Source organism: Salvelinus alpinus, chromosome 5, assembly GCF_045679555.1.
Source record: "Salvelinus alpinus chromosome 5, SLU_Salpinus.1, whole genome shotgun sequence".
Classification (NCBI taxonomy): Eukaryota; Metazoa; Chordata; class Actinopteri; order Salmoniformes; family Salmonidae; genus Salvelinus; species Salvelinus alpinus.
In genome coordinates this window covers 65,919,133-65,944,491 of record NC_092090.1, presented here as the reverse complement: position 1 = coordinate 65,944,491, position 25,359 = coordinate 65,919,133, and the positions used below count along the sequence as shown (strand labels likewise).

Genomic DNA, 25,359 nt, shown 5'->3' with positions numbered 1-25,359 from the left:
ACAGACTCTTCAGTGGGCTGAGATGTGACCCATTTCCTTTAAGATGTAAAGGAAAGCAAGCAATAGTATGGATGATGAGAGCCAGCTCCTTTGTCTACTGTCTCAGCTATCGCACATGATGATACTGTAATCGAGTTTTACTGGATAATTACATATGAAATAGCTGAACGTATTTCACTACTCAGGCCCGTTATTAAATGACGTCGCCAAAACAGAGCGTGCATTGAACGTGGCCCGGAAGTTGCTATTGTTTGTGAGGGTACATTTAACCGGAGTAAATAACCTAAACGAAGGCGTTGACGTACTTGTGTAAAATCGAGATGTTTTGAAAATTCTATCGGATAATATAGTTAGCTAACTGTGGCTAGCTGAAATAGCTAATTAGGTCAGTGTTGATATGCGTCTACTAGCATAGATAGCTAACGTTAGCTAAATTGGGTTCTTAGCTTGCAACTAGCTTGCTTCTTCAGCTACCAAGCAACATGCCTTCGTACAAAGCAGTGAGAAAGAGCAACCGCTTCTATTATTTCATCAAATTCACCTTAAATATCTACTCAATGCTCTTCTCGGTAAGTGTTTTAATATTGACTTGTTGGTTTCAGGTACAGGGTTGGGGACCGGACCACAAACATGTTGGATTGTGTGACTGTCAGATAACCACCATCACCTTTGTTTACCACACAGCTAACGTTATATGTTACTAGCCAGGTGTCTAGCTGTCTAGCCAGTGTAACAGCTATCTAGTAACTGCCAGGATCTTCTTAGTTGGCTAGCTAGCTAACTCGGGTGTCAAATTGCTTGCAAGAATAACAAATAATGAAAATACTGCTGTGCACACTATTGTCGTTCATTTACTACACTAGGCTACACTGCTTTTGCTGCTTTGTAGTGCAGGGCGTGCCGTGAGACTACTGTGATACAGTTAAAAGTGAAGTGGGAGATTTTCTTTGCCGACAGGAAATGGGATGCTAACTGTAGCCCATTAACACATTTGATTGTTTCAGACTATTCTAGGGCCTTCATATTGCAATATTTGGAAAGAGTAACTAGCTATAGGCCTAAGCCTACCTATTACTCTACATTTGATTAAGCCTAATGAGTCTAATCAGTGTTATAGTCAAATTACCATTTAATGCAGCCTGGTGTTAATGCCTCTTCTTGGTGTTCTGAGACATGTGGGACATTTACTACATTGTTGTTACAGCTTTTCAGGGCAGGAGTGGGTTACACAGGTAAGTCTAATTCACTTAAATGCCATAACATGCTAGCATACATGACACACACACTTATGTGTCATGTAGGCTTTAAAGTGGAACTGACAGCATTTTGTCAACATTATTCAAATATGTTCATATACACCCACAGGAGGATTGTGGCTGCTTATTTTTCTTTCTGACAAGCAAGAATATAGATATGGTCATTTTCACATTTTCATACATTCACAGAATGTTTGGGAATGACTCAGGCATTTGTGATAATGCTAAGCAATACTATAGAGTGGGAAAGTGTCTGTGCGTTTGGAAAATTAATAGCTACTGCAGCGAATAAAACCTAATAAAAATATCTACACAGACCGGTGCACCATAGCCAATCAGAGCTACAATAGGCTTATATGCAAATAAGCCAATTGCCACACGGGCCTGCCATCAATTACTTTAAACTGGACTGTGTGTTTACAGGCAGTAGCAACAGCAAGACTTTAGATCATTAGAAAGATTTGCCATAAGCCACAGAATACACCTGAATGGATTTCAATAAAATATGTAAATAGCATGGGAGTCCTCTTACATCAAATTTGATTGGTCACATACGCATGGTTAGCAGATGTTAATGCGAGTGTATCGAAATGCTTGTGCTTCTAGTTCTGACAGTGCAGTAATATCTAACAATTCCCCAACAACTACCTAATAAACACAAATCTAAAGGGGTGAATGAGAATATGTACATATAAATATATGGATGGGCGATGGCCAAGCGGCATAGGCAAAGTGCAATAGATCGTATAAAATACACTACATATGATATTAATAATGTAAGATATGTAAACATTATTAAAGTGTCATTATTTAAAATGGCATTGTTTAAAGTGACTAGTGATCCATTTATTAAAGTGGCCAGTGATTGGGACTCAGTGTAGGCAGCAGCCACTCAATGTTAGTGGTGGCTGTTTAGCAGTCTGATGGCCTTGAGATAGAAGCTGTTTTTCAGTCTCTCGGTCCCGGCTTTGATGCACCTGTACTGACCTCGCCTTTTGGATAGTAGCGGTGTGAACAGGCAGTGGCTCGGTTGGTTGTTGTCGTTGCTGATCTTTTTGGACTTCCTGTGACATCGGGTGCTGTAGGTGTCATGGAGGGCAGATAGTTTGCCCCCGGTGATGCATTGTGCAGACCGCACCACCCTCTGGAGTGCCTTGCGGTTGAGGGCGGTGCTGTTGCCGTACCAGGCTGTGATACAGGATGCTCTCGATTGTGCATCTGTAAAAATTTATTCAGCCTCCTCAGGTTGAAGAGGCGCTGTTGCACCTTCTTCACCACGCTGTCTGTGTGGGTGGACCATTTCAGTTTGTTTGTGATGTGTACGCCGAATAACTTAAAGCTTTCCACCTTCTCCACTGCTTCTTCCTGAAGTCCACGATCATCTCCTTTGTTTTGTTGAAGTTGAGTGAGAGGTTGTTTTCCTGACACCACACTCCGAGTGCCCTCACCTCCTCCCTGTAGGTTGTCTCGTCGTTGTTGGTAATCAAGCCCACTACTGTTGTGTCGTCTGCAAACTTGATGATTGATTTGGAGGCGTGCATGGCCACGCAGTCGTGGGTGAACAGAGAGTACAGGAGGGGGCTGAGCACAACCCTTGTGGGGCCCCAGTGTTGAGGGTCAGCGAAGTGGAGATGTTGTTTCCTACCTTCACCACCTGGGGGCGGCCCGTCAGGAAGTCCAGGACCCAATTGCACAGGGCGGGGTTGAGACCCAGGGCCTCCAGCTTAATGATGAGCTTGGAGGGTACTATGGTGTTGAATGCTGAGCTGTAGTCAATGAACAGCATTCTTACATGGCTATTCCTCTTGTCCAGATAGGATAGGGTAGTGTGATGGCGATTGCATCGTCTGTGGACCTGTTGAGGCGGTATGCAAACTGAAGTGGGTCTAGGGTGGCCGGTAAGGTGATATGATCCTTGACTAGTCTCTCAAAGCACTTCATGATGACAGAAGTGAGTGCTACAGGGCGGTAGTCATTTAGTTCAGTTATCTTTGCCTTCTTGGGTACAGGAACAATGGTGGCCCGGTGTCTGAACCGATTCCGACAACATATCCCGAGAGAGCCATGTTTCCGTGAAACAGAATGTTACAGTCTCTGATGTCTCTCTGGAATTTTGTCTACCTTGTTGTCAAGAGACTGGACATTGGTGAGTAGTATACCCGGGAGCGGTGGGCGATGTGCACGTCTACGGAGCCTGACCAGGAGGCTGCTCCATCTGCCCCTTCTGCGGTGCTGTTGTTTTGGGTCGGCTTCTGGGATTAGATCCATTGTCCTGGGTGGTGGTCCAAACAGAGGATCCGCTTCAGGAAAGTTGTATTCCTGGTCGTAATGTTGGTAAGTCGACGTTGCTCTTTTATCCAATAGTTCTTCCCGGCTGTATGTAATAAGACTTAAGATTTCCTGGGGTAACAATGTAAGAAATAATACAGAAATAAACAAAATACTGCATAGTTTCCGAATGACTCGAAGCGAGGCGACCATCTCTGTCGGCTCCATCTTGTTCCTTTGGGAACTTTACATTCCTATTGATCAAACAACAATGAAAAGGTAGGCTCTCTCGCCCTCTGTTGCCTATGCACATCAGCAACAACAAGATCAACAGCTAATGTTAACCAGCGCGAGTTGAGCTAAAATCTAACAAGGGAACAGTAGATAAACCCTCAACCCTTTTTGGGTTGGCCGTCAAAATTTCACTGATGAACGATGGGGAGTAGCCTACTCGCTCTTCTGCAGCTTGCTTGTCATTGCATGCTTGTCCCAACCCACGTTTTGACGACTGAATGGGAACTTGCCTGCCTGCCCGCTAGTGATGTGAAAAATTCTCAATTTTTGAACAACCCTTTTTACTGACTCGAGAGACATGATTTGTTTTTTTCAGAGTGACTCTTTAATTTATGTCATTCGTTTGACCTACTGGCCACAATTAATTCTACAGCAGTATTAAAAGCCAATTCATGCTTTCTCTGGCCATGCGATCCAGAGGCTCCTTACAGAGGGTGTGATGCAATTGCAGATTCTCTGCTTCCTTGACAACTTCCTTCGCAACAGTTCTGCTCTGCGACGAGCAAGAAGTATGACTGCACTGACTTCTTCAGAGGTCGTATCGCTGTAAATGAGGTACGGTCAATGCAGACTCCGGATTTACCATGCAGAGCCTTTAAATACCGGCGACTCCGGATATGTGCTCCGACCAGCAACTGTCCATGTGTGCAAGGGAAAATAAATGATGCTGCAGCATAGAGAAGAAAAAATACATATTTGGAATTGATCACATGGCGCAAGAATGAATGCAATTAATTGAATGTTATGATGGACACAGCTTTGTAGAACCACAACATACACATCCTCTGCTCAACAAACTCGAACTCGAGAACAAATCTTTTGGGGGGGCTGCAATTCGCAAACGGTATCACTCAGTCAAGCAATGCCAAGTGTCGTTTAACAATCTAGTGTCGTTTAACAATCCGGTTGCAGACACCACAAATAGACCTAGTTTAAACTGTGTCAAGTAGGGCTATCCCCGACTAAAATAAATTAATAATAATCTTTGTCAACCGAAAGTCGTCTGTTTTTTCGACCATTCGATTGGTCGACATTTTTAAATGTGTATTTTTCCATATATCAAATCAAACTTTATTTGTCACTTGCGCCAAATACAACAAGTGTAGACCTTACCGTGAAATGCTTACTTACAAGCCATTAACCAACAGTGCAGTTCAAGAAGCGTTAAGAAAATACTTACAAATAAACTAAAGTAAAAAAATTATAAAAAGTAACACAATAACATAATAATAACGAGGCTATATACAGGGTGTACCGAGTCAGTGTGCGGGGGTACAGGTTAGTTGAGGTAATTTGTACATGTAGGTAGGGGTGAAGTAATAAACAGCGAGTAGCAGCAGTGTACAAAACAAATGGGAGGGGGGTCAATGTAAATAGTTCGGTGGCCATTTGATTAATTGTTCAGCAGTCTTCTGGCTTGGGGGTAGAAGCTGTTATGGAGCCTTTTGGTACTAGACTTTGCGCTCCGGTACCGCTTGCCATGCGGTAGCAGAGAAAACAGTCTTGGGTGACTGGAGTCTCTGACAATTTTATGGGCTTTCATCTGACACCGCCTATTATATACACTTGAAGTAGGAAGTTTACATACACTTAGGTTGGAATCATTAAAACTCGTTTTTCAACCACTCCACAAATTTATTATTAACATACTATAGTTTTGGCAAGTCGGTTAGGACATCTACTTTGTGCATGACACAAGTAATTTTTCTAACAATTGTTTACAGACAGGTTATTTCACTTATAATTCACTGTATCACTATTCCAGTGGGTCAGAAGTTTACATACAATAAGTTGACTGTGCCTTTAAACAGCTTGGAACATTCCAGAAAATGGTGTCATGGCTTTAGAAGCATCTGATAGGCTAATTGACATCATTTGAGTCAATTGGAGGTGTACCTGTGGAAGGCCTACCTTCAAACTCAGTGCCTCTTTGCTTGACATCATAGAAAATCAAAAGAAATCGGCCAAGACCTCAGAAAAAAATGGTAGACCTGGTTCATCATTGGAAGCAATTTCCAAACGCCTGAAGGTACCACGATCATCTGTACAAACAATAGTACGCAAGTATAAACACCATGGGACCACGCAGCCGTCATACCGCTCAGGAAGGAGAAACATTCTGTCTCCTAGAGATGAACGTACTTTGCGTTTAAAAGTGCAAATCAATCCCAGAACAACAGCAAAGGACCTTGTGCAGATGCTGGAGGAAACAGGTACAAAAGTATCTATATCCACAGTAAAACGAGTACTATATCGACATAACCTGAAAGGGTGCTCAGCAAGGAAGAAGCCACTGCTCCCAAACCACCATAAAAAGCCAGACAACGGTTTGCAACTGCACATGGGGACAAAGATTGTACTTTTTGGAGAAATGTCCTTTGTTGTGATGAAACAAAAATAGAACAGTTTGGCCATAATGACCATTGTTATGTTTGGAGGGAAAAGGGAGAGGTTTGCAAGCCGAAGAACACTATCCCAACCGTGAAGCACGGGGGTGGCAGCATCATGTTGTGGGGCTGCTTTGCTGCCGGAGGGACTGGTGCACTTCACAAAATAGATGGCATATTGAGGAAGGGAAATGTATGTGGATATATTGAAGCAACATCTCAAGACATCAGTCAGAAAGTTAAAGCTTGGTCGCAAATGGGTCTTCCAAATGGACAATGACCCCAAGCATACTTCCAAAGTTGGGGCAAAATGGCTTAAGGACAACAAAGTCAAGGTACTGGAGTGGCCATCACAAAGCCCTGACCTCAATCCTATAGAAAATGAACTGAAAAAGCATGTGCGAGCAAGGAGGCCTACAAACTTGACTGAGTTACACCAGCTGTACGGATGAATGGGCCAAAATTCACCCAACTTATTGTGGGAAGCTTCTGGAAGGCTAAGTTAAACTATTTAAAGGCAACGCTACCAAATACTAATTGAGTGTTTGTAAACTTCTGACCCACTGGGAATGTGATGAAAGAAATGAAAGCTGGAATGAATCATTCTCTCGACTATTATTTTGACAGTTCACATTCTTAACATAAAGTGGTGATCCTAACTGACCTAAGACAGGGAATTTTTACTAGGATTAAACGTCATGAATTGTGAAAAACTGAATTTAAATGTATTTGGCTAAGGTGTATGTAAACTTCTGACTTCAACTGTAGGTCCTGGATGGCAGGAAGCTTGGCCCCAGTGATGTACTGGGCCGTACGCACTACCCTCTGTAGTGCCTCTTTTCAGTCTCCTGAGGGGAAAAAGGTTTGGCGTGCCCTCTTCACGACTGTCTTGGTGTATTTAGACCATGATAGTTTCGTTGGTGATGTGGACACCAAGGAACTTGAAACTCTCGACCCGCTACGCTACAGCCCTATAAATCACATTGGCTACACCTGGCCTGTCTGCAATGAACTTGAAACATTGTATTAACTTGGGCCTGGCCAAAAGCATGCGCTAGCAAGCTTGAAACATTGTATAAAGTATTCTGGGCCCTCAGAGTTTCCCACGCCAGTGAGCTCGGGACAGACACAGCTGTAGGCTATTTGCGCAAGGGGTAAGAAGCAGTACTTGACTTGGGCAGGAGCCCACCGACGCTGACTACCAGCACCTCACATTTTCTGCTGCTTGAGCTCCTGTTCCTCTTATGGAATATTAACTCAAAAGTATTGTGGAGCTCCTGCACCTAAATATAAACCGTACCAGCACTCAAAATGAGTACTGGAACATATTTCAGTCCAAGTCAAGCACTGATAAGAGGTAATCAAGTAGGCCTATTTTATGACGTTTCTACTGGATCAGAGCATGCCAGTTGAAACAGTGCATCCCGAATAGCTCGAGCAAGTAAACAATGTACCAGGTTGGCTGTGATTTGCAACCTGATAGCAATATTTGTTGGACTACCAAGACGTACTGTATATTGGTGAATTATATTAATCATGCATTTTAACTGCATCTATCTATTCAGGCAAAAAAGCCTTACTCTACGTCATACATTTACTTTATGGCTACTTTTGACAAGGACCCATAGGGCTGTGTTCAGTATGGGCCCTGGTCAAAAGTAGTGCACTGTATCAGGAATAAGGTGCCATTTCGGAAGCAGCTGGTGTGTTAAGAGACATCTCTTGAGACCGAGGCCTTGAGTGAGAGCAGTGGTCCTGAGAGGGATCAACTGTTCACTCTGCTCGGTCTCTGCAGGTGATGCAATATTAACTACAACGGTCTCTACGGTCATCTCACCACCAGGCAGAGAAGAGGGATGCAGCCAATAACTGTACATATGAATGGACAAAGCCGTCGATCACGTGACACCGTTCATTCCTATGTGAAGACTCAATAGCGCATTGAAGACAAATGAAGTTGGTTAAGATGGACATAACATGCCCAGTTTAAGCTACTCCAGGAAGTGACGTTGAAGGCTAGTTCAGTGCTGCCCCCTCTCACTGAGAGGCACGTGTCTTCACTGACATTTTCAACCTCTCGCTGTCCGAGTCTGTAATAGCAACATGTTTTAAGCAGATCACCATAGTGACCATAGTGCCCAAGAACACCAAGGTAACCTGCCTAAATGACTACCGAACCGTAGCACTCACATCTGTAGCCATGAAGTGCTTTGAAAGGCTGGTCATGGCTCACAATCAACACCATTATCCTAGAAACCCTAGACCCACTCCAATTTGGTTACTGCCCCAACAGATCCACAGATGATACAATCTCTATTGCATTCTACACTGCCCTTTCCCATCTGGACAAAATGAACACCTATGTGAGAATGCTATTCATTGACTACAGCTCAGCGTTCAACACCATAGTGCCCTCAAAGCTCACCAATAAGCTAAGGACCCTGGGACTCAACACCTCCCTCTGCAACTGGATCCTGGACTTCCTGACGGGCCGTCCCCAGGTGGTAAGGATAGGTAACAACACATCCGCCACGCTGATCCTCAACACAGGGGCTCCTCAGTGTTGCATGCTCAGTCCCCTCCTGTACTCCCTGTTCACTCATGACTGCACGGCCATGCACGACTCCAACACCATCATTAAATTTGCCGATGACACAACAGTGATAGGCCTGATCAGCGACGAGACAGCCTATAGGAAGGAGGTCAGAGACCTGGCCGTGGTGCCAGGACAACAACCTCTCCCTCAAAGTGATCAAGACAAAGGAGATGATTGTGGACTACAGGATAAGGAGGACCGAGCACGTCCCCATTCTCATCGACGGGGCTGCAGTGGAGCAGGTTGAGAGCTTCAAGTTCCTTGGTGTCCACATCACCAACAAACTATCATGGTCTATGCACAACAAGACAGTCATGAAGAGGTCACGACAAAACCTATTCCCCCTCAGGAGACTGAAAAGATTTGGCATGGGTCCTCAGATCCAGGTTCTACAGCTGCACCGTCAAGAGCATCCTGACTGGTTGCATCACTGCTTGGTATGGCAACGGCTCGGCCTCCGACTGCAAGGCACTACAGAGGGCCTGCGAACAGGCCAATCCATCACTGGGGCCAAGCTTCCTGCCATTCAGGACCTCTATACCAGGCGGTGTCAGAGGAAGGCCCTAAAAATTGTCAAAGACTCCAGCCACCCTAGTCATAGACTGTTCTCTCTGCTACCGCACGGCAAGCGATACTGGAGCTCCAAGTCTAGGTCCAAGAGGCTTCTAACCAGCTTCTGCCCCAAAGCCATAAGACTCCTGAACATCTAGTCAAATGGCTACCCACCCAGACTATTTGCACCCAACCCCCCTTTACACCACTGCTACTCTCTGTTGTCATCTATGCATAGTCACTTTAATATCTCTACCAACATGTACATACTACCTCAACTAACCGGTGCCCCCGTACATTGACTCTGTATCGGTACCCCCCCCCCCCCTGTATATAGTCTCGCTATTGTTATTTTACTGCTGATCTTTAATTGCTTGCTACTTTTATCTCTTATTCTTATCCATATTTTTTGGGAACTGTGTTGTTGGTTAGGTGCTCGTAAGTAAACATTTCACTGTAAGGTTTACACCTGTTGTATTCGGCGCATGTGACAAATAAAATTTGATTTGAACTCAAGTTGAAGGCCACCGGGGTACTGCAGGCTGAATTAGCATCTCAATTATCCTCATAACTTCTTCTGTGTGCCATTTTTAAAACAATTGGTTCAAGGACATACATCTGGTGTAATTAGAAGAAGTTACTGGTACCATGATTGTCTTTGAATGTTGTATTTATTTACTCAAATTGACCATGAAGATTTCCATTTTTCCATTCACTATAATGGAGGGGGGTCATGTTTTCTGCTAACAATGCCTGCGGTACTGTGGTCGGCCTTCAACTCCCGTGGCTTCAATGAGGGGGGGGATCGTTTTCCCCTGCATGCAGCTAAAAGAGAGGATGAAGGGAACTGGCGGAGATTGTATGAGATATGGATGAGTGACTTTGGCCATGACTTTCAATTGGTTTTCTTGGCTATACATCAGAGTTTATGTTATAAAATTCAGCCTACCCTTGAGTAGTGACTCAGTGTTTAGGCGTATAGTGATGTCTTTATACATTTATATGTGTGCCTATGGGGGAAATCACCAATATCTCTCTCACCGTAGACAACCTTTGAGTGCCATTGAATAATTCCATTTTTTTTGTGTGTGTGTTCTCATGTAGTTAACCTAGGTGTTGGTGCGCTGCCTGGAAAGTGTTGGGACTAGAATGTCTAGTATAGGCTAGTGCTCTCTTACACTTTTTGTTGTTTACATTTACATTTTAGTCATTTAGCAGACGCTCTTATCCAGAGCGACTTACAGTAGAGTGCATACAACATTGTTGTTGTCATATTTGAATTGCAAACCCTATCCTAGGCTAATGGATGAGTCAGCCAGTTTTGATAGTATTTTACTCATCCAGTTACTTTATCAGTTAAATGTAACCATGCCCCTTCCATCACTCTCTCTTTCCACCACCATTTTTGGCGAATCCTCGTCTTCCTAGAATCAATCAGTGGGTATAATGAATCCCTCGCTCTCTCTCACTCTCTGCTTTCTCACCCTCTCTCTCACTCCATGACTCTCCTTCTAACCTCAAAGGAAATTGCAGTCGTTTTCATGTTCAATTTGCACACTCTTTCTCTCTCTCTCTCTCACTCTCAAGAAACTGTAATACGGCATTTCCACTGAGCATTTACCCCGGTGTTTTACCCAAAAGGCTCAGACCTTTCTGTTTCCATCTATGCATTTACACAATGGCTGACTTGAACACCTTCTCACAAACCAACAGTCCTGAATGATGCGGAGGTTGTTGGTTCTGCTCGCCACACGTCTTTAGAGTCACTCTCCTGACGGAAACACAATAACACTAGACGTACATTAACATAAAACACTGGCGGCACACTGGTGTGGGGGTAAGTCTCGATGGAAAAGCACCATCAGTGACTTAATTTGCTTGGATTTTTTTTTTCTCTCCTTCTTTCCAGTCTTTCTCACTTCTTTCTTCCTCTCACCTTCCTTTCAGCTCACACTCTTCCGTGTTGAGATTTAGTGCCTTGGCTTGTGTTCCTCCCAGAGCTTCCCTGGCCCACAGCCAGCCATGCAGGGGCTCTCGTAGTTAATTAATGCTGTTTCTTCCCCTTGTCTCTTCAATCTGCTTAATGTAATTTCACACACAGTTTTGCGGGAATCCGTATGACGTGCATGCATAAGTGTGTGTGTATGTAGGTTTTTTGGGGGAAGGAGAGAGTCAGGCAACTAATCCTTTAAGAGTGTGTGCCCTATTTGCATAGCTTCTTATCAGTCTGAGGTTTGGTCATTTTAGGATATTTGTCTCTCGGTCTCAGTGTGTCTAGCCTACTTTGCAGTCCACTTAGGCTACACTACGGCGGGAGACAGAATAAATAAGAAAGGAACTAAGGTTCCTCTGTAAGAGACTTGAATTAGGCCTATATCTTTGAAAACGGAGCCTTTTAATACATTTTCCGATGTTGGGCGGGGTGGTGGTGGCTGTCCGTAGTGAATGGACTAGAGTAGGTAAAGAGCGAAGAGGCTCGCTCTCTTAGTGCAGAGTGCCTTTCTCCGTAATTGAGAATCAATAGGTAGGCCTAGGTGGTGGCAATTGTTGGTTGTTTTTCTTTTTTGCGAGCGTTGCAGAAAGAAAGAACTATCATTGGGTCAAAGCTTGTGTTCCGAATGGCACCCTATTCCCTATGTTGCCTTTTGTATAGTTCCTTTAATTCACGATAAAGGGAATAGGGTGCCATTTGGGATGTTATCTAAGTGAACTAGCAGCACACCCTGCCCTGGTTTTGAAAGCTCCCAAATGGCACTCTAGGAGCTAGTCAAATAGGTTGTTTTATACTAACGAGGGTGATGTCGCAGCGAGACAGGAGCTAGGCCCACCATTTTCTGTCCTCTCCTGTCTCCGTCATCTTCTGTTCCCTATTTGCTAACTTTATTTTGGGCAGCAGGGTGTGGAGCAGGAGCACTAGGGTCTTTAGGCTCTGGTTAAAAGTAGTGCACTATTGGTAATAGGGTACCATTTGGGGCTCATTGATGCTCTTTTAAAGATGTCCTTGTTATTTGAAATCAGCTATGGGTATGTAATCCAATCCACGGTAGCTTTGAACATAACAGTTGGTGCTGAGCAATTAGTGCTTTTTGTGATTGTTTCGATTTCTTTAAAAAAAAATTAAGTAATCACGTTTTTATATTTTTAATTTTTTACATTAAATGCTCTATGCATTATGTGGGTTTAATTATGTAACAACAGAATAAAACAATGAATAAAAGTCCCATGAAGGTAGTGACTACCCATGACTGCTTATCACTTATTAACCATGATTTATTCACATTACTTTAATAAAATATGTTTCTTATTTGAGGACATTATTATTTAATTCCAAGTCCTCATCTCTATGCTATGCTGTCTGACAAAATCAACATTTTTGTTGTTCTTCAAAAAGTAAATAAGGCATACTTTTATGACTGCTGAATACCAACTATCAATCACTTTGATCATGTATTTTCAGGTAGGGATACCTCGCGAAGAAACAGCTTTCCATCCCTCTCGATCGTGCGTTCTCTCTTCTTTTCGTATCGTGTCTGCTCCACACAGAACGGACAAGTAGACAGACGCACAATGGATTATAAACCATTTCGAATATTAGCCTGTTGGAAACTCGCTACTACATCGCACAGTTCGGGCGTGATCGGACTTATCTCTACAGAAACTGCGCATCCAGCTCACACAGGAAAAAACAAACGAAATGGAATTCAAATAATTGAACTGACGTTGGTCAAACTTTTGTTTAAAAAATGAAAATTAACAGACATTTTGGTTAATCGCTCAGCACTAATGGCAAAAGCATTTAATGTTCCTCGCTTGGTTAGGCTATGCTTTCTATGCACGCTGCTGTCATAAGATCCTGTTATTTGCAGTGACGCTAATTCATAAAGATGGCACCCTGCAGTGTTCTGACCTTCTCACCCCAACCCGCTCTCCCTCTCTCCCATCTCCTTTCTCTCCCCTACTGCCCTCTCTCCTCCCCACCTCTCTCTGTCTTCCTCCTTTCTCCCTGCCTTACCCCTCTCTTCTCTTACGACTCCCATCTCACTGTCTCGCCGCTTCTACCCCCACCCTCTCTCCCTGTCTCCCGCTCTCTCTTCCTTCCCCTCTTGCCCTGCCTCTTCACTCTCTCCCTGCCTCCCCTACCCCCTCTCCCCTCCTACAGCTCCTGGGCCTGTGTGTGCTGTGCGTGGGGGTGTACGCGGAGGTGGAACGCCAGAATAACCGTACCCTGGAGGGGGTGTTCCTGGCCCCCGCTGTGGTGCTCATCCTGCTGGGCCTGGTGATGTTCACCGTCTCCCTGGTGGGCATGGTGGGCTCCCTCAGGGACAACAAGACCCTGCTACACATGGTGAGAGCGGGGAGGGATGGAGCGGTGGGGAGGAGAGAGATAAAGGGAGGGAGGAGAAAGTAGATCCTGCTACACATGGTGAGAGAGGGGAGTGGGAGGAGGAATGGAGAGGGAGATGAGAGCGGGAGGAAAGGAAGGAGGGGAAAGTTATGTCGGCGGAAGCACATGGTGAGAGTAAAGGGATTGGAGGGGTAGATGAGATGAGAAGGGAGGAGAGGGGGAGGACATGGTGTGGGTGATTCGGGATAGAGACATAGCGAGGAGAAGAACCCCCTCACGAAGTCAGAGAGAGAGAGAGAGGGAGGAGGGGACTGACTGGGGTATGTCAGTAAGCCTGATGACGGGTTGCCTGTCTCAGCCCAGCAAGCCATCTGCAGGGCACTTTGTTCTCAATCAGTTATCTCTCTCCAAACTGGGATATACAGATAGCAGCTAAAGTCCCTCTAAACTCTGTCCCTGTGGTTTGTGTCATGCTAACCCCCCCCCCCCCCCCCCTCTCTCTCTTCAAAGGGCTTTATTGGCATGGGAAACATATGTTTACATTGCCAAAGCAAATGGAATAGACAATAACCTAAAGGGAAATAAACAAGGGAAATTAACATCTCTTTTTCTCTCTCCTCTCCACCAGTTCTTGTGTGTTCTGTGTGTCCTACTGTTCCTGCAAGTTGTGGCTCTCATCGTTGCACTCATCTTTGAGAAGAAGGCCAGTTCTCTAATTTCTGGCACCTACACACATGCATGCACGCACACGTCATCTGTAACATGTTCACATGGTACAGCAGTGTCCCCTTTGGCATAGCCTCCAGCCACGAAAAGATCACATCACAGCAGCATTCAATGTGTTGGATGATGACTTCCATCGCTCAATCATCCCCACCCCTCTCTCTTTACTCTTCCTCCTCTCTCTCTCCCTGTAGACATCAGCCTTGTTCCAAAGTAGCATACGAGAGGGAATTAAACACTATTACGATGATCTGGACTTCAAAAACATCTTGGACTTTGTGCAACAGAAGGTTAGAGAGGACTCGCTTTACATTAACGGAAGCAACAGACAGGATATAGTGATGTGTGTGTGTGTGTGTGTGTTGAATGTAGGATACACTGAGATGGATAGAGTATGGGTGATTGAAAAAACAACAGACTGAACTCTGTCATTATTAAATCCTCCCCCACTACACACACACACACTAGTCTTTTGAGAGGTTGGCTAATTTTGTATTTTATCTCTGCCATTCATCCTGGTTAATTAATTAACCAGACCACATATATATTTATTTATTTAACCTTTATTTAACTAGGCAACTAGGCATAATAATCCTCACTGCTGCAGGCATTCAATCCTTTCATTGGCCACCATTGTTCACACCTCTCAAAGCTTTCATTTCCACCTGTGTAACAAATGGCGCACACTATTCTCTAGACAGTCTGCTACTTTCGACAGAGCCATATGATTCCTGGTCAAAAGTAGTGCTCTATATAGGGTGTCATTTGGGGAACGGCTGTTGTCATTTGCACACCTATTAGAGTGCATCTATCTCAATCAGCAGTGGAGTACAACGCTGTTGAGCCCCACAAAGAGAACAACACAATAACAAGCTGCTGCTGCCACTATAATACCAAAAGATACCAAAAGCGTTGACCCGCTGTCGTATCTCTACTTTTCTCTCTACGCTGCTATCAACATGCTAGGTTATCCATCTGATTTCCTACAGCCTGCACAAGTTTAAAGTGTAGTCTTTATTTGAGTGTCAAAGTCCCGGTTTACCTGGGGCCCTCGCTCCCTGTCTGGCAATCTCCACATCGATATCGATTTGCTGGGGGAAATGGGTTGTGAGATTGAAGTCAATGAATGAAGCCAGCCCTGCCCTGGGTTGAAAGGATAAAGATTGGGTGATTCCCAAATGGCTATTATCTGCAGTTGAAGTCGGAAGTTTACATACACTTAGGTTGGAGTCATTAAAACTCGTTTTTAAACCACTCCACAAATTTCTTGTTAACATACTATATAGTTTTGGTAAGTCGGTTAGGACTTGAATGAACGATTGGAAAATAATTCAGTTCCAACCCCTGGAAGAAATTGTGCACAAATATTGAATTTTAAAAGCCCGTTATATTAAATGAAGTGCCCTTTAACATAGACCACATGGAAAATAAGTGTATGTAAACTTCTGACTTCAACTGTATGTACAGTTGAAGTCAGAAGTTTACATACACCTAGGTTGGAGTCATTAAAACTTGTTTTTCAACCACTCCACAAATGTCTTGTTAACAAACTATAGTTTTGGCAAGTCGGTTAGGACATCTACTTTGTGCGTGACACAAGTAATTTTTCCAACAATTGTTTACAGGCAGATTATTTCACTTATACTTCACTGTATCACAATTGCAGTGGGTCAGAAGTTTACATACACTAAGTTGACTGTGCCTTTAAACAGCTTGGGAAATTCCAGAAAATGATGTCATGGCTTTAGAAGCTTCTGATAGGCTTATTGACATAATTTGAGTCAATTGGAGGTGTTCCTGTGGATGTATTTCAAGGACTATCTTCAAACTCAGTGCCTCTTTGCTTGACATCATAGGAAAATCAAAAGAAAGCGGGCCAAGACCTCAGAATTTTTTTTGTAGACCTCCACAAGTCTGGTTCATCCTTGGGAGCAATTTCCAAATGCCTGAAGGTACCACGTTCTTCTGTACAAACAATAGTATGCAAGTATAAACACCATGGGACCACGCAGCTGTCATACCGCTCAGGAAGGAGATGCATTCTGTCTCCTAGAGATGAACGTACTTTGTTGCGAAAAGTGCAAATCAATCCCAGAACATTGGCAAAGGACCTTGTGAAGGTGCTGGAGGAAACAGGTACAAACGTATCTATATCCACAGTCAAACAAGTCCTATATCGACATAATCTGAAAGGCCGCTCAGCAAGGAAGAAGCCACTGCTCCAAAACCGCCATAAAAAAAGCCAGACTACGGTTTGCAACTGCACATGGGGACAAAGATCGTACTTTTTGGAGAAATGTCCTCTGGTCTGATGAAAAGGGGGGAGGCTTGCAAGCCGAAGAACACCAACAACATCCACGGGGGTGGCAGCATCATGTTGTGGGGTGCTTTGCTGCAGGAGGGACTGGTGCACTTCACAAAATAGATGGCATCATGAGGTGGGGAAATGATGTGGATATATTGAAGCAACATCTCAAGACATCAGTCAGGAAGTTAAAGCTTGGTCACAAATGGGTCTTCCAAATGGACAATGACCCCAAGCATACTTCCAAAGTTGTGGAAGTACAGACAACAAAGTCAAGGTATTGGAGTGGCCATCACAAAGCCCTGACCTCATCCTATAGAAAATGTATGGGCAGAACTGAAAAAGCGTGTGCGAGCAAGGAGGCCGACAAACCTGACTCAGCTACACCAGCTCTGTCAGGAGGAATGGGCCAAAATTCACCCAACTTATTGTGGGAAGCTTGTGGAAGGCCACCCAAAATGTTTGACCCAAGTTAAACAATTTAAAGGCAATGCTATCAAATACAAATTGAGTGTTTGTAAACTTCTGACCCACTGGGAATGTGATGAAAGAAATGAAAGCTGAAATAAATCATTCTCTCTTCTAGTATTCTGACATTTCACATTCATAAAATAAAGTGGTGATCCTAACTGACAGGGAATATTTACTAGGATTAAATGTCAGGAATTGTGAAAAACTGAGTTTAAATGTATTTGGCCTAGGTGTATGTAAACTTCCGACTTCAACTGTATATAATCTATAAAATCCCGTTGGGCTTTGGTCTAAAGTAGTGCACTATAGAGGGTATAGGGTGCCATTTGGTACCGAGGCAGAGTAGAGAATGTCCTCAGGGCTCCAGTCCAAGGTGACAGGGAGGTTCTGACCTGAGCAGGGAAGCAGTCACTCACTGTGGTTGTTTTTCCCCCACCGCTTACCTCATTAAGATGCCTGTGTTTGGTGCTGTTTCTCTCCCTCTCTCTCCCCTCGTTCTCTCTATCTCTTTTTCTCTGTTTCTTTTCCTCTCCAGTTCTCTTGTTGTGGTGGGGACGAGTACAAGGACTGGGGTGTCAATCAATACCATTTCTGCAATGGCACCGGACCGCTGGCCTGTGGCGTTCCTTATACATGTTGTGTCCGCCACAAGGTGAATGCTCTCGTCGTACACACACACACACACACACACACACACACACACACACACACACACACACACACACACACACACACACAGTAGATGATTTTTAAACATCCATTGGCACCATTCTCCAGCTGTCACCTTTTATCTAGACCGTGACGTGGAACTGATAACACACATTGATTTTTTATTTTAACCAGGCAAGTCAGTTAAGAACAAATTGTTATTTACAATGACGGCCTACACTGGCCAAACCCGGACGACGCTGGGCCAATTGTGCGCCGCCCTGTGGGACTCCCAATCACGGCCGGTTGTGATATAGCCTGGATTCAAACCAGGGTGTCTGTAGTGACGCTTCAAGCACTGAGATGCAGTGCCTCAGACCGCTGCGCCACTCGGTAGCCCACATAAACCTTAGCCAATATTATATTTGCCCTCCGTATCAGCCGCTCACATGTCTCTGTGGATCTCATTTAGCGCTCCTCCAGACCCACACACAGACCCACTGAGCACACTGAGCCTTGCAGAGGTAGTGAGAAGCATCAGTGGCCTGTAGCAATAAGGGATCCTCATTTATTTTAAACAAAGATCAGTTCTTGGAAACTGAAGAAGTCTCTAAACCCCAAAGCAATACTCTACTCTCTTCCCTTTTAATCATATACTAAGACCCTGTTATTTGTAAAGGTGATCTCCACACACAGATGAAATGGGAGGGGGGGGGGGGGTGAATGTCATTCTACCACATGGAATCACACACCCATCAGGGAGACCTTTCCTTGTGCTTCGATGAGTAAGCTAACCATGTTCTAGCGCTACTGTTCATCTTTGGTGTTTTACGTGCACAGGTCAGATATTGTGAGAGCGAAATGAAGAGACAAAGCCATACAGCCCTCTAGCCATGAATTGAGTGAGTGGATCCATGTTCTGCTTTCAGTACAGGCCCTCTCCCCCTGCCTCTCATCCCCGGCCTCATGCTGCATTACTAGGCAATTAACGCTGGTTGAATTGGTTACAGTGAAATGTGTGGAGTCACTCAGGCACAGGAAGAGACCCCGAGACCTCGGCGTCAGTTGAGGGAGTGGGAGATAATTAAATCCATTTACTGAACTCATGATTCATTTCCTCTCTCCCTGTCTAACTCACCCTCTCGCTATCTCTCTCTCTCTTGTTCCTTTATCACTTCATCTTTTTCCCTCTCTCTCTCTCTCTCTCTCTCTGTGCCTTGTCTGTTTGTCTTTCTTCTCTCTCTGTCTCTCTTCTTTGCTTCTTCCTCTGGTCTGTACCCACACAGGGCAACTCCAAAGCACCACAAAGCTATAAACTGATTAAGGAATGTCCAGCTCTCTGCCATGTGCTCCACAACATGTGTCTGTTGGTGTCCGATGTGCATAAATGTACTTTTTAACAACAAGGATACTTACCTGACTTCAAAAAACAAAACAAATAAATGATAGTTATTTGCACATGACTCATCTTCATAATCATATATTCTCCCTGTCTCGTTTTCCCAGGTGGGAGAGGTTGTCAACACTCTTTGTGGTTACAAGACTCTCAGCCAGCAGGTAAGGGGAAGATAAGTGGTTATATCCCAGTCCTAATAGGCTGTGAAATCTTTACCCCCCCCTCCATTTCCCCTCAGTGTGCTGCTTGTTTGTTGGCCTTCATTAGCCTGTGGAGCTTGTCATTCTGCGCAGAGACCGAAGCTATGTTTCAAATGGCACCATATTCCCTATAAAGTGCACTACTTTTGACCAGGACCCGCATAGGTAGTGCACTATATAGGGTGCCATTTGGGACGCATAGAAAAGATGGCAACAGGGAAATGAGCAGCAACAGGAGCATTTACTTTTATGGCCCCAAAATGGTTGTTCTCTCTAGCTGCAGTATGCGGCAAATAAGGTAATTGGTTATCACTATATTGTGCCTGCTGGTAGTGGCTGGTGGTGTTGTGATATTGATTCAGCTGTTTCTGTTTTCTGTCCTTGAGCCATATTGTCTTTGGTACCGTATGTTGGAAAATCACAGTTGTTTTTGGGGAATAGTTGAACAGTTTTTTTTTTAAAGGCACACTATTAGTTTGTTGTAGTAGAATATATTTTTCCACTGTTTTTCTATTGTTCATGTTAGCATTTTAGTGCCTCATCATTGTGAAATGACTGTCTTGATTTTTGCCTTAATGCCGTGCATACAAACTGAATTACACTCAGTCAAATGCATTTCATTTAGTCTCTCTCTCTTCCTCTGTCTTCTCCTCCCTCTCTCCTTCATTCTGCCCGTTTGCTTGCTTTCTCTGTCAGCGTGAGGTCCTAGATGAGGTGATTCATGTGCGAGGCTGTATCCATGCTGTCAACCTGTGGATGGGCGACAACGTGGGAGCAACTATTGGGCTCTGCTGTGCCTTAGGTCTGCCACAGGTCAGTCACAGACGCACACGCACGCTTGCACCAGGTGAGAGCGTGCGTGTGTATTTATTCACTCAGTCGTTCCATCCCCGGGAGGTTTCTCCTAGCACATTTGCATTTTGATTGACTCCTAACCAGTTTTTGTCAGTCTGTCCACCACTTCATTATATTGTGTCTGCCTCACACACAGAACTAAACAATTTCTGTGTTCCAAATGGCATACTATCCCCAATATAGTGCACTAATTTTGAGCAGGGCCCTATAGGGGGGCGTCAGGTAGCCTAGTGGTTAGAGCGTTGGACTAGTAAAGGTTGCAAGATCGAATCCTCAAGCTGACGAGGTAAAAAATCTGTCGTTCTGCCCCTGAACAAGGCAGTTAACCCACTGTTCCTAGGCCATCATTGAAAATAATAATTTGTTCTTAACTGACTTGCCTAGTTAAATAAAGGTAAAACACATGTAAAAAATAAATAAATAATAGGGAATAGGGTGCCATTTGGAACACGCACAATGTGATGTGAATGGTGTCTGTAGAAAGCACTCCCCCTGAAGAGCTGTAAATTTGGGCTTAGCTAGGCAACCCTCTCCCTTCTCTGTTGGCAACATGGCCTAGCCTAGCCTACATGTACTGTAGCTTAGCCAGTTTACACTGCATGATACAGTATCTCTGTAACATTAACGCTTTCATAACCAACAAGGAGCTGGATGATTTTTATTGTGTTATAAACTCAATTTGAATAAATCAGAGTTTGTTGTTTACTATTATCCATTCACTTAGTTTTTAGTTCTAGTTTAGAGCGTTAGTGTGGGGGAGACAGACAATCAGCCTATTTTTACTTTTATCCTCACTCTCCTGTGCTGTGACAATTTTGCAGCCAGACTTCTATGCGAGCCCCCTTGGAGATGTGTAATTACACCACATACTGATTCTGCAGCAGCTGCACTATTATAAAATGTGCCTATTCTTTGGGGATGAGGTGCAATCCAGACAGTCCAGTCCAGTAGCAGACAGACCGAAAAGGAAACTGAGGGTTCTTATCAGGCAAGCTCAGGTGGGAACTAGTTAATTTCAAAGCACTGGGGGAGTGGACAGCTGCACACTCAAGTTGGCTTGCCCAGGCATTACCCACCTTGGGACCAAAGTAAGATATTACTTAATTGAAAAGTTGGATATGTGTATGCCTCTGCAACTTTTATGGTGTCAGGTACATGCAAGCACATTAAACACGAACATGACGGTGCATTATATTTAAAAACATAGTTACATGGTCTAAACTGGTTTCTATGCGGTGGTCCTTGAATATCCAGCTGGAATATTTCCCCCTGGCTGTGGGTACCAGTCTCTATGGGCCCTGGTCAAAACTATATAGGGAATAAGGGTGTCAGAGTTTGATCCCCAGCCGAGTGATATCAAAGACTGTAAAAATGGGACCCAAGCATTATGGAGACAGATTAGGGGTAAGGCGCTGCGATAGACTAGCGTCCTGTCCAGGAGGTGAACTTGTACATCAAGCTGACTCACGCTACAGAACCAGGAGTTGGGCTCTTGCAAGGCTACTTACATCTCTGCTGTGTTCCCTGTCTCTCTCTCCAGCCTGCTGAGCTGTGTGTACTAGTCCCAGTGTCAGAGTAAATGTAACTGGTCTCTCTGCTGTGTGTCTCTCCAGCTTATGGGCATCGTGCTGAGCTGTATGTTCTGGAACCTGCTGGTGGAGATGAATGAGTCCATGGACATGGTGGACTTCAAGATCCTCAAGAGGGCTGGCTTTGAGTACAGCGAGCTGGACCTGGCTGGTGCTGGCTGCTGCCTGTGTCTGCCCAGAGACGGAGGCTACCTCCCCCTGCCAGCTTTAGACCCCATCTTGTCTGACCCTGACCTAAAGCCCATCCCCATCCGGGTCCAGCGACCCCTGCCCGTCCAGGTCCATAGGCCCCTGGCCCAATCCCTCCAAGACCTCAAGCTATCTGGGCTTAGACTGGACGAGGTAGACATTGGGCGGAAGCAGAAAAGAAGGGAATATTAATTTTAGAATTTCCTCTGAGTTGTTTTGTTGTTGTTTTGGTCTGTGTGTTTGTTGAAGGACAGGTTAGACCTGTTGCACTATTTGGTGGTCAAACCAATCAATGGACATTAAGTGACAGGATCACAGGTTATAATGGCCATGTTCCCCAGCTGGCTACATTGCATACGCACCCAGATCTCAATGGCTGGATAGGTGTTTAACATATCAGCTAACCACATTATATGATATAGCAATCTGATGCCTGACTGCGCAGTTGATGACGTGGCACACATCCATTGGTTGATGCAATGCATGCAGTTGGCCTGGAACCCGACCAGAGATTTGGCACTTTGGAAAGGCATTATTGGAGCAATCGTTATCCTGTTTTTTAAATAATTGTTAGTCTTTCAAAGAACAAGATGCTGCAGTGGTTTTTAGACACTAATTTAACAGTTGTTTTTACTTTTTTCTAAATGGAGCTTTCAAATTGAGCTGCGGTCTCTGCATTATTTTTGACCTTTCCTCAAATTTGTTGCAGGTATTTTATAAATCTTTTATTTTGAGCTGTGTCTCATGTGCTAAAGCATACCTCAGGCTGTATTCAAATGGCCCAATAGTCAGAAGACAATTCACAACATGTTTATTTACTATACCGACTTGACATTATTTTTTTTTGAGATGATCATGCTAGTCAGAGCAGAGGAATGGGAGTAGCCAATCTTGTCTTGCTTCGAGTGCAATGTCTGTGAAGGATGTGTAGCCTGTTTCTTTTTTGTATGAACTCTTTGATTCCGTTTCTACCGGTTTGTACAGTGCCTTCGGGAAGTATTCAGACGCCTTGAATTTTCCCACAATTTTGTTAAACTACTGCCTTGTTCTAAATTATTATTAGATTATTATTTTTTTAATCCCTCAGCAATCTACACACAATAATACCCCATATTTACGAAGTGAAAACCCGTTTTTAGAAATGATTGCTCATTTATTAAAAATAAAAAACTGAAATACCTTATTTACACTACTGTTCAAAAGTTTGGGGTCACTTAGAAATGTCCTTGTTTTTGAAAGAAAATCAATTTTTTTGTCCATTTTTAAAATAACATCAAATTGATCAGAAATACAGTGTAGACATTGTTAATGTTGTAAATGACTATTGTAGCTGGAAATGGCTCAACTAGTCTAAAGAAGGCCAGTTTTATTGCTTTAATCAGGTCAACAGTTTTCAGCTGTGCTAACATAATTGCAAAAGGGTTTTCTAATGATCAATATTAGCCTTTTAAAATTATAAACTTGTATTAGCTAACACAACGTGCCATTGGAACACAGGAGTGAGGGTTGCTGATAATGGGCCTCTGTATGCCTATGAAGATATTCCATTAAAAATCAGTTGTTTCCAGCTACAATAGTCATTTACAACATTAACAATGTCTACACTGTATTTTTTATAAATTTGATGTTATTTTAATGGACAAAAAATTTGCTTTTATTTGAACGGTAGTGTACATACAGTAAGTATTCAGGCCCTTTGCTATGAGACTCGAAATTGAGCTCAGGTGCATCCTGTTTCCATTGATCCTCCTTGAGATGTTTCTACAACTTGATTGGAGTCCACCTGTGGTAAATTCAATTGATTGGACATAATTTAGAAAGGCACACACCAGTCTATGTAAGGTCCCACAGTTGGCAGTGTATGTCATAGCAATAACCAAGCCATGGGGTTGAAGGAATTGTCCGTCAAGCTCAGACAGGATTTGTCGAGGCACAGATCTGGGGAAGGGTACCAAAACATTTCTGTAGCATTGAAAGTCCCCAAGAACACAGTGGCCTCCATCATTCTTAAATGAAAGACGCTTGGAACCACCAAGTCTTCCTAGAGCTGGCTGCCTGGCCAAACTGAGCAATCAGGGGAGAAGGGCCTTGGTCAGGCAGGTGACCAAGAACCTGATGGTCACTAACAGAGCTCCAGAGTTCCTCTATGGAGATGGGAGAACCTTTCAGAGGGACAACCATCTCTGCAGCACTCCACCAATCAGGCCTTTATGGTAGAGTGGCCAGACAGAAGCCATTCCTCAGTAAAACAAACATGACAGCCCGCTTGGAGTTTGCCAAAAGGCACCTAAAAGACTCTCAGACCATGAGAAACAAGATTCTCTGGTCTGATGAAACCAAGATTGAACACTTTGGCCTGAATGCCAAGAGTCACGTCTGGAGGAAACCTGGCACCATCTCAAAAGTGAAGGTTCATCTTCCAACAGGACAACAACCCTAAGCACACTGCCAAGACAACGCAGGAGTGGCTTCGGGACAAGTCTCTGAATGTCCTTGAGTGACCAAGCCAGAGCCCGGACTTGAACCCAATCCAACATCTCTGGAGAGCCCTAAAAATAGCTGTGCTGCAATGCTCCCCATCTAACCTGACAGAGCTTGAGAGGACCTGCGGTAAAAAATGGGAGAAACTCCCCAAAAACAGGTGTGCCAAGCTTGTAGCATCATACTCAAGAAGACTCGAGGCTGTACTCGCTGCCAAAGGTGCTTCAACAAGTACTGAGTAATGGGTCTGAATACTAATGTTAATGTGGTATTTCAGTTTAGAATTTTCTGTAAATTAGCAAAAATGGCTAAAAAACTGTTTTTGAATTGTCATTATGGGGTATTGTGTGTAGATTGAGGAGGGGGGGAAATTATTTAATCAATTTTAGAATAAGGCTGTAACGTAACAAAATGCGGAAAAAGTCAAGGGGTCTGAATACTTTTCAACGGCACTATATGTTTGTATGTATGAACTGCCTATTCAGGAACGAAGTGGAAAGTGTGTGTGTTGTATTTTAATTAAGTTAGAAAAGGAAACTGTTTACAGCTCTTTCAGGGTCTCATCAGGGGTTTTCAGTCTCTTCCATAAAAATAAAAAAAATACTTTTTTTTATATACTTAGCTTTCTGAAACAAAACCAATGTTATAAGGGATACAACAAATCCAGTCCAAATTATATCAATCCATGTAAAGCTAGGATCTTTTTCATATCTAATCTGATTTATTGCACTGTTTGAGCTTCATCTTAGCTCTGGCCTTGTATAAACACTACTGTCATTGTCAATAAAGCTGTTTTGAATTTGA

The 25,359-nt window shown here is 43.8% G+C and overlaps 1 protein-coding gene across 3 annotated transcripts; it reads left to right on the top strand.

The window, feature by feature from the left end:
* Positions 1-25,359, top strand: LOC139576533 (tetraspanin-15-like). Of its 3 annotated transcripts, XM_071402739.1 has the most exons (8): positions 3-569; positions 13,513-13,698; positions 14,327-14,401; positions 14,616-14,711; positions 17,733-17,849; positions 19,352-19,402; positions 20,138-20,254; positions 21,910-25,359. In XM_071402739.1, the coding sequence occupies exons 1-8, from the start codon at positions 483-485 to the stop codon at positions 22,264-22,266; spliced, it is 1,086 nt and encodes a 361-aa protein (XP_071258840.1). In that variant the 5' UTR covers positions 3-482; the 3' UTR covers positions 22,267-25,359. The 3 variants fall into 3 exon arrangements, with proteins under 3 accessions (XP_071258841.1, XP_071258842.1, XP_071258840.1); XM_071402740.1 differs by lacking the exon at positions 14,327-14,401 and having other exon boundaries at positions 1-569; XM_071402741.1 differs by lacking the exons at positions 14,327-14,401; positions 14,616-14,711 and having other exon boundaries at positions 2-569.

Excerpts from the sequence above, each read along its gene's own strand:
- LOC139576533 (XM_071402739.1), top strand. The coding sequence starts at position 483 with ATGCCTTCGTACAAAGCAGTGAGAAAGAGCAACCGCTTCTATTATTTC. Across the intron at positions 570-13,512 it reads TCTACTCAATGCTCTTCTCG|CTCCTGGGCCTGTGTGTGCT; the intron begins GTAAGTGTTTTA and ends CCCCTCCTACAG. Across the intron at positions 20,255-21,909 it reads GTGCCTTAGGTCTGCCACAG|CTTATGGGCATCGTGCTGAG; the intron begins GTCAGTCACAGA and ends GTGTCTCTCCAG.